This window comes from Strix aluco, chromosome 2 (assembly GCF_031877795.1).
Source record: "Strix aluco isolate bStrAlu1 chromosome 2, bStrAlu1.hap1, whole genome shotgun sequence".
In the NCBI taxonomy this organism is placed as follows: Eukaryota; Metazoa; Chordata; class Aves; order Strigiformes; family Strigidae; genus Strix; species Strix aluco.
The window spans coordinates 51138322-51151080 of NC_133932.1; the positions used below are offsets into that span (position 1 = coordinate 51138322).

A 12759-nucleotide genomic window follows, 5' to 3' on the forward strand; every position below is an offset into this window, starting at 1 on the left:
CTTTCACTCAAAAGTGGAGCCTCACATGGCTCCTGGTGACATGCTGCCTCTAGGACTATTTCCTTTATTGTGATATGAAGGGACAGTAGAGCAAGGTGGGGGGTGGAGCGTTGGAGAGGGACATGGTGACATCTCCAACTCTAACCATGCAGACACTGGCTGTAGTCCCATCACAGCTAGAAAAGCCCCTTTAGCTGCTACTGTCAAGAAAATGATCTTGTTCTGTGAAGTATGGGCAAAATTAAACAGTTCATAACTTCCTTTTTAAATGTTGAAGATTAAAAAATTCCCTAGAGTTCCTCTATCTGTCATAAAGAAGGATACACAGATATGCCTGAAACTAGCTCCTGACTCCAGGATGTAAGTGCATATCAAAGTTTTGTAGATTCTAAGTAACCCACTACATCTGGTGCTTAAAGATCCATAAAGTATTCAAAGTCAGACCTGAGAAAGAACAGTTATGGTCTTGTTTCTTAGACGCTGGTAGATGCATACTGTATTAAACCCACTATTTCCTGCTTTAAAACAACCTACCAACCTCTACAACGTAAAAGAATCAACAAACAACTATGGACAACTCCAGATCCGTTACCTTGTTAGTTTTACCCTGTGTGTAAAATGTGATAATAGCGCTACTTCAACTTAGAAGGCTGTTATAAAGTTAAATTTATTAATGCTTGAAGGAGTTATGAAAGTACTACACGAAAGCCATCATGAAAATTAATTAGCCTGCCTTGAAGGCAAGATTTGAAGAATGTACAGTGAATATGACATGAAAGATTCTACTTTACATGATGAAAATGAAGAGAAACACTGAAGAACTATACATTAATTAAACACATCCTTTGCACTGAATGAGGCAGAAGCCCTGCAGAAAAAACACTCCACAAAGGTAATTTAAAAACTGACTCATATCACATACTACATACAATAATACGGGGGAGGTTTTTGTCTTTGGAGCTTTAATCTTTTTCATACAGTTTCCTTAAGTTTACTTTAAAATCTTTCTTTCACTGCATGACTTCGTCTGAATATTGGTGAGGCTGTGAGCCAGCTATGAGAGGAAATTATTTCCCTGTGTGACACGCTACACTTACGGGCTTCATGACTGCTTGAGAGCCACCACTAGCAAGCTCACGTTCCCCAGGGTAGATTCTCCTGTGGTTCTGTCCGTCCCTCTCTACCCAGCCACCAGCTCCCGCCCAAATACCCTCCCTGCAGATACTCTCATACCCCCTTCCCAGCTTGTGGCCATACTCCTCCACCTTTTCCTGTCCCTTTGTATCCCCCACATCCATTCCCCGCTTTCCTAATTCCCAGTCCTGCAAACTCATCCTCTGTTTCGTTTCCCTCAGCGCTAAGCCCATGCAACTCACACTGAGACCAGCTGTTCTGTCGCGTGTGTTTGTTAGGCACCAATAGGCTAAAGATCAGTTAAGATTAGAGGAGAGCCTTCCTCTTGGTTTTGTTGCCAAAGGAGCCCCTGGAAACCAGGAGGCACAGCTACAGTAAAACAGGTAGGATTTTTCTTCTGTAACATGAGCAAAACAGCACAATTTCATCTTTAGACAGGTAGAATAATTTTAAGCACAGCCCCTTGACAGAAGTTTACCCTGAGAAACAGCTGACATGAAAAGTGTCAATTGACACTTTTAAACTTGGCAGTGATAAACAACAAAAATGAAGTCTTTCACTGAGAAGGCAACATTAGGAGTAATTGTTACTATACACACCAACAAAAACTAAATCTGTCTAGTTCAATTTTTACTGAGGTGTGTGAACCCAAACAGGAGGACACCACTTGAATGGATAGATGGAAGACAAATTGACCAGCACACCAACAGAGTAATTCGCACTTAAAAAGAAATAGCTATTTACTGGGAGACACATCAGGAATACCAAAACAAATGCTTTCAAAAAAAAACGAAAAAAAAAAAGGAAAATACTTTCCTCCTCCACCCCCTTATATTGACTATGGTCTGTATTTTCAGCTAAAGAATATAATGGGAATATAATTGCTAGTCAAAAAGAACAGCAGGACTAAGAATGGGAAGTGGGAGGCTTAAACATGTCTTAAATTTCAATTTTGGTAAACTGGCATTGAAGATGAGGAATAAGGTATTTGGCATCTAGCACCAGTTCTGGCAACTGGTTTCGAGGCCGTGGAGCAGGAGCTGCCCCAAGGGCCATGCACGTTCCTGTACCACTGTGGCATCTCCACATGGTCAAGCAGCAGCAGCAAAAAACAGGAAAGTGGGAGCAAAACAGCTCTGCAAGCTGTGTGTTAAAACTTCTGGGGGTTTTTTGACCGCTAGCATATACATGTTTAGGAGAAAAAAAGACGACTCTCCTGAGTACCAAACAGTACTGCTGCGGCGGGGCCATCCGCTGGCCCGTGCATGGGGACGGCCCTGGGGGGAATGGCGAGCAGCCACCGGACCAGGAGGACACACTGTGCCTTCCTCAGTGCCATCACCGAGGCGGGGTGCAGCTGTGAACAGCGCACGCAGCCTCCTGGATGGAAAATTCTGGAAAAACCTGGAAAAAATGGCAGAACCTGCCGGAAAGCCGGAGGGCACGTTGCCTGGCTCTCCGAGATAAACCGAATAAACGTGCCGGGTCACCAGCGCACAGGCCCGGCCGCGCCGCCTCGCCTGACGGTGCGCGGCCCCATGGGGCGAAGTGACAAGCGGGCGGCGGGCCAGGCCTTCCCCCCCGAACCGGCGGCGCCCCGCGGCCAGGCCCGGCCCGGCCCTCCCCGTCCCGCCGGCCGAGGTGCCGCGCTGCCCGCCGCAGCTGCCGCGGGGGGCAGGGTGGGGCGAGGCTCTCCCGAGGGGCTGCCGGCGGGACCCCCCTTCCCTTCCCTTCCCTTCCCCTCCCCTCCCCTCAGCGCTGCGGGGCGGGGCAGAGGCAGCACCTGGCGGCGCGGGAGCCGACCCGCCCCGCGCAGGCGGCACCGGGCGCGGAGCCGCCGCTGAGCGGTACCGGGCTGCTGCCGTGCCCGGCCCCACTCCTGTTCCCGCTCCTCCCCGCCTGCCGCGCCGTGTCAGGTGCCGCGGGGCGGGCAGTGCGCCTGTGCGGCGGCCGCTGGGCGCCGCGGAGCGGAGCCGAGCCCCGGCGGCGGCAGGACGCGGCGGTGGCCACCGTCCGAGGAAGATGGCGGAGCCGGGGGCTGCGCGCAGCTACCCGCGGGCGACAGGTAGGGGATGAGCCTGCGGCCCCGCAAGGTGCCGGAGGACGGCGGCTCGCCCGCCCGCCTCCCTCAGCTGCCCCCGACGCTGTCCCGTCCCCTCGGGCCCCGAGCTGGGGCTGCCAGAGCTCAGAGGGGCGGCGGGCGAGGGTCACTCCACCGCCCGTCTGGCAGGTGCTGGTCGGCGCGGCGCTGAGGGGGCGGCGGCGGGAGGGTCCGGCCGCCATCTCGGGCCGGGCCCGGGGCCGCCGTGGGGCGCGGAGGGGGGGCAGCCCCGGCCCCGCGGAGGGAGGAGGCGCGTTTTCTTCGGCGGGGGGAGCCGGCGGTTGACGGAGCAGGGGGAACTGGGGGGAACGCAGAGCGGGTCTCGCCCGAGGCCCCCGGCGTACCCCTTCCTCTGGTGCCGCCTTTGTGGTGCGGGAGGTGTTTGCCATGAGGTGGCTTTTGTGCGGCGGGTCGGGCTCGGCAGGCAGCCGCGTGTGCCGCCGCGATTTCCCCGACCGCCGGCGGTGCTGCCGGGGAGGGCGGCAGCTTGGTTTTGCCCCGAAGTGGAGAGCGGCGAGGGAGCGATTTATAAACCTAATTTTCAGCGGTGCCTGGGCCTGCCTGTGCTGGTTGGCCAACCAGGGCAGCAAACTGGTTGAGCTGGTATCGAGCGTGAACGCCTCACTCCGAGCCCTTGTATAGGCACGGCTCCGGTTAAGGTCCCTCCTAGTTGCTCGGTGAACATAACTTCTAATTTCCGAGGGCAAAAAGGGTGTGTGAGAGGTGGTGGAGGCTGCTGCAGTGTGTGGAGTTGCATGTGGCATGGGATCAACTCCCCCAGCACCTGGTTGGGCCAAGGCTGGTGGTTGTGACCTTACCTCCTGGCCTCGGTGTAGGTGTTAGGGTGGGTCTGGCAGCTTTTTCTTCACATGACCTCTCCCTGGTTCAAACTATGAGGTGAGCAGTGATTAAGGTGTTAGGCAGCTGCTCATTATACTGTTACTTTAATTATCTGATACGGGGCCTTTGGTTTGTGGATGGCAAACCATCTAAACCTGGGGTGTAAGAGGGAATTAGTTTCCCTCTTGTCCTCAGCCACTGTAGTTTCTAAAAGTAGCTTTGCAATTGCTTTGGGAGATGAGGAAGTAGTATTATCCCAGGTCTATGGAGTGGGAAGATGAATCTGAGTCTTTGACTCTTCTGAGGTAACAGTGTGTGGGGAGCCAAGGAGGGAGCTGGGAATGCCTGTGTTTGCTGTTTGTTGCCTTCCTCCTGTGCCCAGCAGTCACAGCTCCTGCTGTAAGCAGTTGCAGTTAAGCACTTCTAGGTCGTGGGTCTCCATTTTTTTCATGTTTCACATGAAAGAGAAGAGAGAAAAACAATGCTCAAAATTTATATTTGTGACTTTTTTTTTGCCTTCTTTCTAAAGCTTAAGGAAATCTGCCCAATATTCACTTGTACTCTTCCCAGATGTTTTATTTTTTTGTATTTTCCTGCTTTATCTAACTTCAGAGGCAAATGTTGCAAAAAGGCTTTGATCATTATATAGATCAGGACATCATCTATTTTTCACCCTGTATGAGATTGAGAATCCATAGAAAAGGCACCATGTGGTATAATTAAAGATGATATCAAACGAACAAGTGTAATCACTTGTGGTCAAGCATTGACGTTTGAACACTAATGCCCAAGCACAGCAGTATAGAGTGGTCTCAGTCAACTCTGTTATTTTATTTGACTTGGCTGCTAGAAGATAATAGATGTAAAAGGTAATAGGTGTGGAAGATTGTGTGTGTGGTTACAGACGGCACTGTGGATGGGATTTGGATCTCTTGCAGCAGAGAATGGGGGACCCAGTTTACCAATTTTGTAACAAGCACAACAGCTACTAATGCAAATTGTTAACATGGATGGGGGAAATGATGCTCTCAATTCACATGTTTGTATGTACATCTTGGTCCTGGAGTCCTCATCTTGTTCATAGGGATAGGAAGAATCTTACCTCGGTGTTCCAAAGGAAAATGTTCCCTCCCACTGTGTTGCCCCCTAGAAGTGTGCTGCCCCAGCAGCGGGTGGTGGCTGCAACCACCTTCCCCCTTCCCAAACTTTGTAGTTCTCTGATAGCACCTGAGTTTTGGTCGCTGGTGTCTTCCAGTGCTGAAGGTAGGATGGCAGTGGAAGTGAGGCACCAGATTTAGCCTGTCCGTCACTTCAGACTGCCCAGATCAAGCTGTAACAAACAGGCCTGCAGTAAGGGAAGGTATTTGCATCTCTTGACTACTAGGGAAGAGACTATTGTTCAATGGTTTATAATTCTGCAAAAAGTAGCAAAACTCTGTGGCACAAGCAAATAGTTTTTGCAGAGCTCTTTGCCAAAAATCAAAGGCATGTGACAAATAATAGAGATGCTACAGCCTGAGAAGACACTGCAGGAATCTTTTTGTCAGGGAGGGCGTTAGGTGACCAAAATGTAGGCATTATTGCTGCTGTAGTAATGGTAATGACTAAATAGCATTTGAAGGACAAGCTGGTGAGTATTGAATGTCTTCACTTTTGCTGCCCAGTGAAATTTGCTTAATGTATATTTTGAGAGCTTGAAATGCTGAACACTTTGGTTTTCAGAGCAAAATATATTTTTTCTTAGAGAAAAGTTGGTCAGCTCTGAAAGTATTTAAGAAAAGACTGTGTTGTGCCAGCTTAGGCTGTATATCACAAAAACAGTGTGTGTGAGAGTTTGTGTGTGTATTTCTTTAAAAAATACTGTGTGGGTGTTTCTCGATAGCAGTGCTTTTCCAAATGATTTCTTATCGGCAAAAATGATTTAAAGAAAGTATACTTAACACTTTTTTTTTGTACTATATTATTTTCTCTCATATGTGGACATTCAAGCTTGTTTATCCCCAAGGTTAATTCATGTGCTGCTTTTCATGTGACATTACTATTTGCAAGTATAGGGTTTAGTTCAGAGCAGTTTAGTACACTAAATCCTCTCAAGGTTATTGTTTTATTATTTAAAATACTGTAACACTGACAGGCTTTACTTCTGTCCTTTCAAAAAAAAGTCAGATCCCTTTCCAACTGTTTCATTAAATTGCAGTGAAAAAAACCCTTGCCTTTGAATTCTAAAATTGCAGAAATAAAAGGAAGGTATATTGCTTGAAATATACATTTTACGAAAGTGAAGCATCTGAAAACTTTAGTGTTTATAAGACATTGTTATATAGTGTCACATATCTACTATTGCTTTAGTGACTGGTGTATCCATAGCAGTGGAAAGGCATTAGGGATGCTTTTTTTAATATTAGGTAATTATTTCTAGACATGCTAGTTGAAGGAGCATGTACATATTTAATGTAAATGAAACGATATATCCTGCATGTTGATGTTATATGAAGATTTATGTAGTAAGGCACATTTTGTCTCATGAATAAATAATGCAATTATAACTTTCTTAGTTATTGGTCTTTTAATGTGTGTGGAGCAAAGCTGACAGGGGAAATGCTTTTAAAATCTTATTCATATCTATCATTCACTTACAAATGCATTTTAAGGCTACAGAAAAGTAAGAGCAAGGCTTTTAATTCTGTTTAATTATGGACTGTTCAGGTGATGAAAAAAAAATCTTACTGCCTTCTTGTGTGTTTCACCTCTGTCAGAAGGTCCCAGTGTCAGTATTGATGTGTAGCTTGTTTGACTCTTCTCTGTTCCAGTTATCTTGACCACTCCTCATGAAACCTGCTTTTTGCACCCCCTCTCTAATAGGGCATTGCAGTTTTCAGCCCTTCATTTATTACTGGCTGAAGCTGTTGAGCAGATCCTAGAAGCAGTTATTCTCAGTTTAAGTTCTATATCCACTTATGTGTTGTGTTGGGGGTTTTTTTGAAGTATTGTTTGTATAGAATTTTTATAAATAACTGCATCATACAGGTTGGGGGGACATGCAGCTGATCAGGAAACTAATGCAAATTATGGGAATGCTAACTGTGCTGAGTAACAACCAGCTCAAGTTGTCGCCTACCTGCTTCCATCTTTCTCCTTTAATTGGCTCTCACAGTTGTTCTCAGCCTGATAACTTCGGGTTGTTTGAGGTCTGTATATCTTCTAGGTCCTGTTTGATCTAGTTACCTTTCAGGTGATGTGTGTGTGACAGGTTATAATTGGCAATCAGTGTACTGTGGTACAGTGATTCGGGTCAGTAAGTATGTTAAATACACCTGTTTTACACAGACAAATTTAACTTTCTTGTGAATCTTTCCTACTGGCTGAGGGGGAAAATCTGGATAATATGCTTAAATAATGGAAGGAGTAGTAATGCTGTAACTCAGCCAAGGTTATTGCACTAATCAAAAGCAAAATTCTTTCAGTACTGCAACAGATTTATTTTTTTTTTTAACTTGCATGGTTTATGACATTTAGATAATGTCAGAGTTATTTTGCTGTAATTGACTTGTGTTTGGTATTGCCATTACAACTTGATATATATTACCTGTGTAGTTTCTGTGGCTGGAATTAGTACATGTAAGAGCATGATATGTGTTAGTTTTCCTAATATACTTGTGTTCAAGCAGCTTACCCAGTGAAGAAAGTGACTTGAAATCTTGGTTAAGCACGGAGGTATTTTACAGCATAATATTACCCTGGAGTGGCTTTAGATAGATACTTAGAAATATCTTTCACTGTGTTTTATCTCTACAATGATGAATGATGAAGTAGTGTGGGGGTGTAAAGGTAAGAGGTAAGTGAGTTTCACAAAATGGAAATCTACCTAATGGTTAAAATGGAAGAAAAAAGGTTATTGTTACATTATTTAAAATACTGTAACACATCTGCCAGACTTTGTGCCTGTAATTCAAATAATGTACTTTTTTTTTCTTTTCTTCATTTGTATCATGAAACTGTCAAGATCCTAAAACTCTAACACCCAGCAGCACTCTGCAGGTCTGAGTGTTGTAAGGATGTTAGTAAAGTACTTCTTGTTGCAGTTACAGTAATCAAAATGTTTCATACAGAATTCCTTCTGCTTTTGAATTGTCTTGTGTGCTCTGTGCATGTATGTACATAATGTATATATGTTTTAGGCTTTCTGCAGATGTAGTAAATTAATATATTAACATGCCTGTTGGTCACATCTTACTTTTCTTCTTCATTTTCTTCCTGTAACTATTAGATGAATCATCCACAGTAGTTACACTTTTCCTTAGCTGTTTAATATCTGTCTCTTCTGTGATATGAAGTCTTGTGAAGTATGTACTTATTTTCATTTTCTGTGTTATTTGCGTATATAATTTTTGCTTACCAAACTGTGTGGAAATATTTTGCCCTAAATTCTGGGGCATCAGTTTCTCTTTTGCACTCGAATATCTGGCAGTTTTTGCTGCTGCTTTCATGTGTTTGTGTCTGTTTTCCTTTGATCAAGAGGAGGCTGATCATTCTTGTGGTATTAAGGTGCTGCAGACAAACGTCTACTTTGCTGAGATTGATAAAGGATTTCTGTGATCTTTGCATAAATTTCAGTTATGTAGCAGGTAGGCTCCTCTTGGCTTTTTAGCCACTTTTTGGTGAGAATGTCTGAAGCAGTGATGACTAGAAGAATTCCTGATGTTGTGCAGGGTTTGCACAGTTGCACCGTGATAGCTGTTTGCTTTGAAGTCATTTTGCTTTAAACTAAACTGTTTGTTTCTCAGTGTGCCAAAGTTTGTTCTTTCACTGTGGTTTCATACTATTTTTCTTGGCAAAAATAAAGGTGCCAGTAGCAAACTTCTCTTATTAATGTTTCACTGTTGTTAAATTAATTCTTTTACAATATGGAAACTGCAACTTTTTGTGTTCCAGTGTTACACATATGTGCTTTTATCATTTGGGATAATTTGAAAAACACAACGTCGAGCTGAATTTCTTGTGGTGATTTAACAAAATAGATTGTTCCTGTGCATTATATAATATTTAACTTCTTGTACTTTCTGTTTTCCATTACAAGAGTAAATACATATTTGGCGGAGTCTTGGGCATTCAGATTCTTTTTCTGATGTGTGAAAAATCTGGAAACTCTCCTTTTTCTGTACTTTGAGTACAGAAATAGATGAATTGTTCAAGCTTTTGAAGTCAACCCCTCACTAATAATTACATCTGTTGTTTTGTAAAGTCATTCCTGTGTGCTTGCATTTGCCTTCCAAGAGGACCAGTCCACTGGATATGTATTAACTTGGTTTGATATGATGAGTGTTTTAGTCTGAGGTGCCTTCTGAGTTGGTACTTCACACCAGAGCTGGCTGCCTGTTGGTCCCATGTGCACATTAATGAGTCTGCTTGCAGAAAAAGAAAAATGGATTTTACATCCTATAACGTTAGCACCATCATTGGTGAACTGTGCATCCAGCCATTTTAGAAGAAGAAAGTATGTGAAGCTTCATAAAGCTACTTTTCTTTGTTGAATAATTTCTCTTAGATACTCCTTTTTCCTAGCAGTGATTTTAACCAATAAAATGAGGCTCTAGAATTTATCACTTCTGCCCGAGGTTTTTGATAGGATAGAAAAGGATGCGTTGGATAAAAAATACTGTGTATCAGCTTGTGGATGCAACTGTAAGAGCATCTCAAAAAATCTTCAAGAAAATAGTAGTAACGCTGGTATAGCTGATTGTTTTGTGTGTTTTAATGCCAGATGCTGGAGGACGTATTGTGGTTTTGTTTCAATTAGGTAAGATCTGGAAGTATGCCTTGCTTGGTTCAATCCATATGAATTATCAAATTACTTGTCTCATGCCATGCAGAAGCTAGCAGAGCTCTTCTTTATTTCAGCAAAATGTTCATTCACATATTTGTAGTTTGCAACTAATTTTGGTTGTAGGTGTGGTGGAATACTGAAACTCTTAATGTGGCTTTGATCAGAAAAGACAGACAAATTTTCCTAAGGTGGTGTGGCATGCCTGGGTTTGTTAACTACAGCAAGAGTGCTGAAGGGGTCTCCCCTTGCCTAGCCAGGGAGAGCACTGCTGCTTTTTCACTTCAGCAGTAAATCAAGTGATAGTTTGAAGAATACTCCAGGCTGAATAAACTAGCCTTGATTACTGAGTTGGAATAAACTTCAATATACAATTATATTGTAAGTAAAATAAACCTAATTTTAAAAAAAATCCAATCATATGGAAAAAAAAAATATTTTTTCATATTACTAAGCTGGCTACATGGCAAATCACAGAAGGGCCTTTCCTTTTATCCCAGAAGGGAAAATAGGATGATATTGCAGTGTTTACCCATGCTTCATTACTGTGATTTTACATATTTTAAGTAAAGGGGTTTAATTTCCCTTCCCTCAGGAGGGTGGTATCAGCTAATGGGAAGTGCTTTCTTTCTGTGCTGGTGAGTTGCCTGCTCTCACCACTCATTTTCATTCCCTCGTTTTTGTTGAATGTGTGTGTGTGTACAGACCCACTCTGTGTTTGGGGAAAGAGACCTCAGGGAGAGGACTGAAAACCTGCTGTTTGGGCTCTTAAAATGTTAATAAACAGTAAACCAATTGTGGCTTCCAAAATAAATGATGGATGAGCTGGTTCTCCTTTCCCTGTCCTAAAGGGAAGAGGGAGTAGGGCTTTACTCTTAGTTTCTTGACTTTCAGTACTGTGCTTCAGCCACAGGTCATCTTTTCCCGGTATGCTTAATGGTCTATTAATAGATATAAGTATTTCCATTATGTTTCCTGGTTTTAGTAGCACTAAGTGCTGTGGTTATAAGTGAACATGGCAATTTTCAATAGTCATAGGAAGTGGTTTAATGGTGCAGTGAAATAAATGGGTGGCCTTCCTTTGGCATAAATGGGTTTTTTGATGAGGTTCTGGATGAGGATGCTGGATTGCAGGATTGTGGTCCAGAATGTGTTTCATGGCTCTTTGAGAACAGGTTATGGCACTGAATGAAAATGCTTGAGTGATGCGTCGGGGAGGGATTGTTTAGAGAAAGTATTATGCAGGAAGGTTGGATTTCTGTGGCATTATCAAGTTACAGAACTGAAAGAAAATCTGAAACAGAAATAACTGCACAGGTTATTCAGATTATTTGAGGCATTTACAGATAACGGGAAGAGTGTGTTTTTCATAACAGTTTTTATAATCTAAGGGCAGTTCTGCATTCCCCCCCAGTATGTTTTCTCTGGTTTGGTTTATGTTTTTTTTCTGTTCTGAGGTTTTGTAGTATCTGTTCTTACACCATAGTCACTGCCTGTATCCAGTCTTCCTTTAAGTCTCATGCTGTCAAAGGGTGTCTTAAAAAGAATAGGTAGCCTGTCTTTGAATCTAATATATTTAATCTATGTGATGAAGTTGTCTAAGGGATGTGTGAATGGAACTGAAAGTCATGTTACAGAGTACAAGCACGTCCACTTTCAAATCCAATTTTTGTCATGACTGCTCTGTTTGTAATGCTGAAGACAAACTGAAGACTAAAGGAGGTCTTCATGCAACCAAGGTTCCTTGCAATGAATGCTCCCTAAAGCATAGTGACAAGCTTACAGGCCACGTAGAAGCTCAAAAGGTGTTTAAAATAGCACAGTAATGTTCCTGGAAGACAACTGAGTTCTCTGTTGATGTAAACCCCCTTGCTGATAATGGTGCGCCTATGCTGTTGATAAACTGACATCCTACTAGGTTAACTCTTGGATTTTTATAAGTTGGCTTTTTATTTTTCTCTCTAAGGCTGTTTTTGTCCTTCCCCATTCTGATCCGCTTGCCCCTGCTCACAGGGTCGTAAGGATGGTCACTAATCAGAGCAGCAGGATCTCCATCACTGCTCTGACTTCCCCTGTGACTAGAAGACATTGAGGGTAGGGCATAAGATCACAGCAAGCATATGGTATGCTTCCTAGTGTCCCACAAATTACAGTTCCAGGAGCTAGAGGTGTATCCAGAAGACTTAGATATATCTTCCATATATATGTATTCCCATGCTCTAGCCTGCTCCTCGCTCCAACTTCCTAATTACGCTCAGTGCAGTAATTCATTCTTGTGTTCCGTGCTCCAGCAGAGCTCACCCCGCTCCATCCAGCCTTAGGAGGGGAGAGGGAGAGAGGGAAAAGTGTGATGCCAAGGAGGAGGCTGGGCCCATCAGATGGGCTCTGGCAGGAATCGACCTCTCACCAGCCCACCTGCCTCCTGCAGTGGGAGCCCAGAGGGCTAAAGTAGCTCTTAAATTTTTCTTGTGGCAGCTGCAGGGAAGGCAAGTAGACTGGGAAGAGGAAAAACGTGGAAAGGAAAAGAAAATGCATTCCATGCTATTTAGCCTCTGCTTCAGGCATTACTGTTCAGAAATGGAGAATCACCATATCAAAGAGCTCTTTGAAAACTGAAGGTAACAAAGAAACAAATAGACTGAGGAATGTTTTCCTAGTCTTCACGGCAGCTATTGGTTAACACGTGTTGCGGTGTGATATACTTCCTTAAGTTACAGACTCAGAGAAGCAGAGGGGGAGAAGTCCTCAAGATGGTTTTCTAAGGGGTATTTTGCACTGAGATGAGTCCAGATATCTCCTGGTGATGCACACATCTTGAGAAACTCTGGTCAAAACTCCTATGATATAAGGTAGTGCTTGGAAG

General features: G+C 43.7%; 1 protein-coding gene across 5 annotated transcripts in view; it reads left to right on the top strand.

The window, feature by feature from the left end:
• Positions 1 to 2956: 2956 nt before the first annotated feature.
• MAP7D2 (MAP7 domain containing 2) overlaps positions 2957 to 12759 on the top strand; it is a 92969-nt gene continuing 83166 nt past the window's right edge. For all 5 annotated transcript variants that reach the window (XM_074814683.1, XM_074814682.1, XM_074814685.1 and 2 more), the window contains exon 1: positions 2957 to 3199. Coding sequence is in view for 4 of the 5 variants with exons in the window: in XM_074814682.1 (XP_074670783.1) it covers positions 3157 to 3199 (43 nt within the window). In the remaining variant the exon portion in view is untranslated. The remainder of the gene's footprint in view (positions 3200 to 12759) is intronic.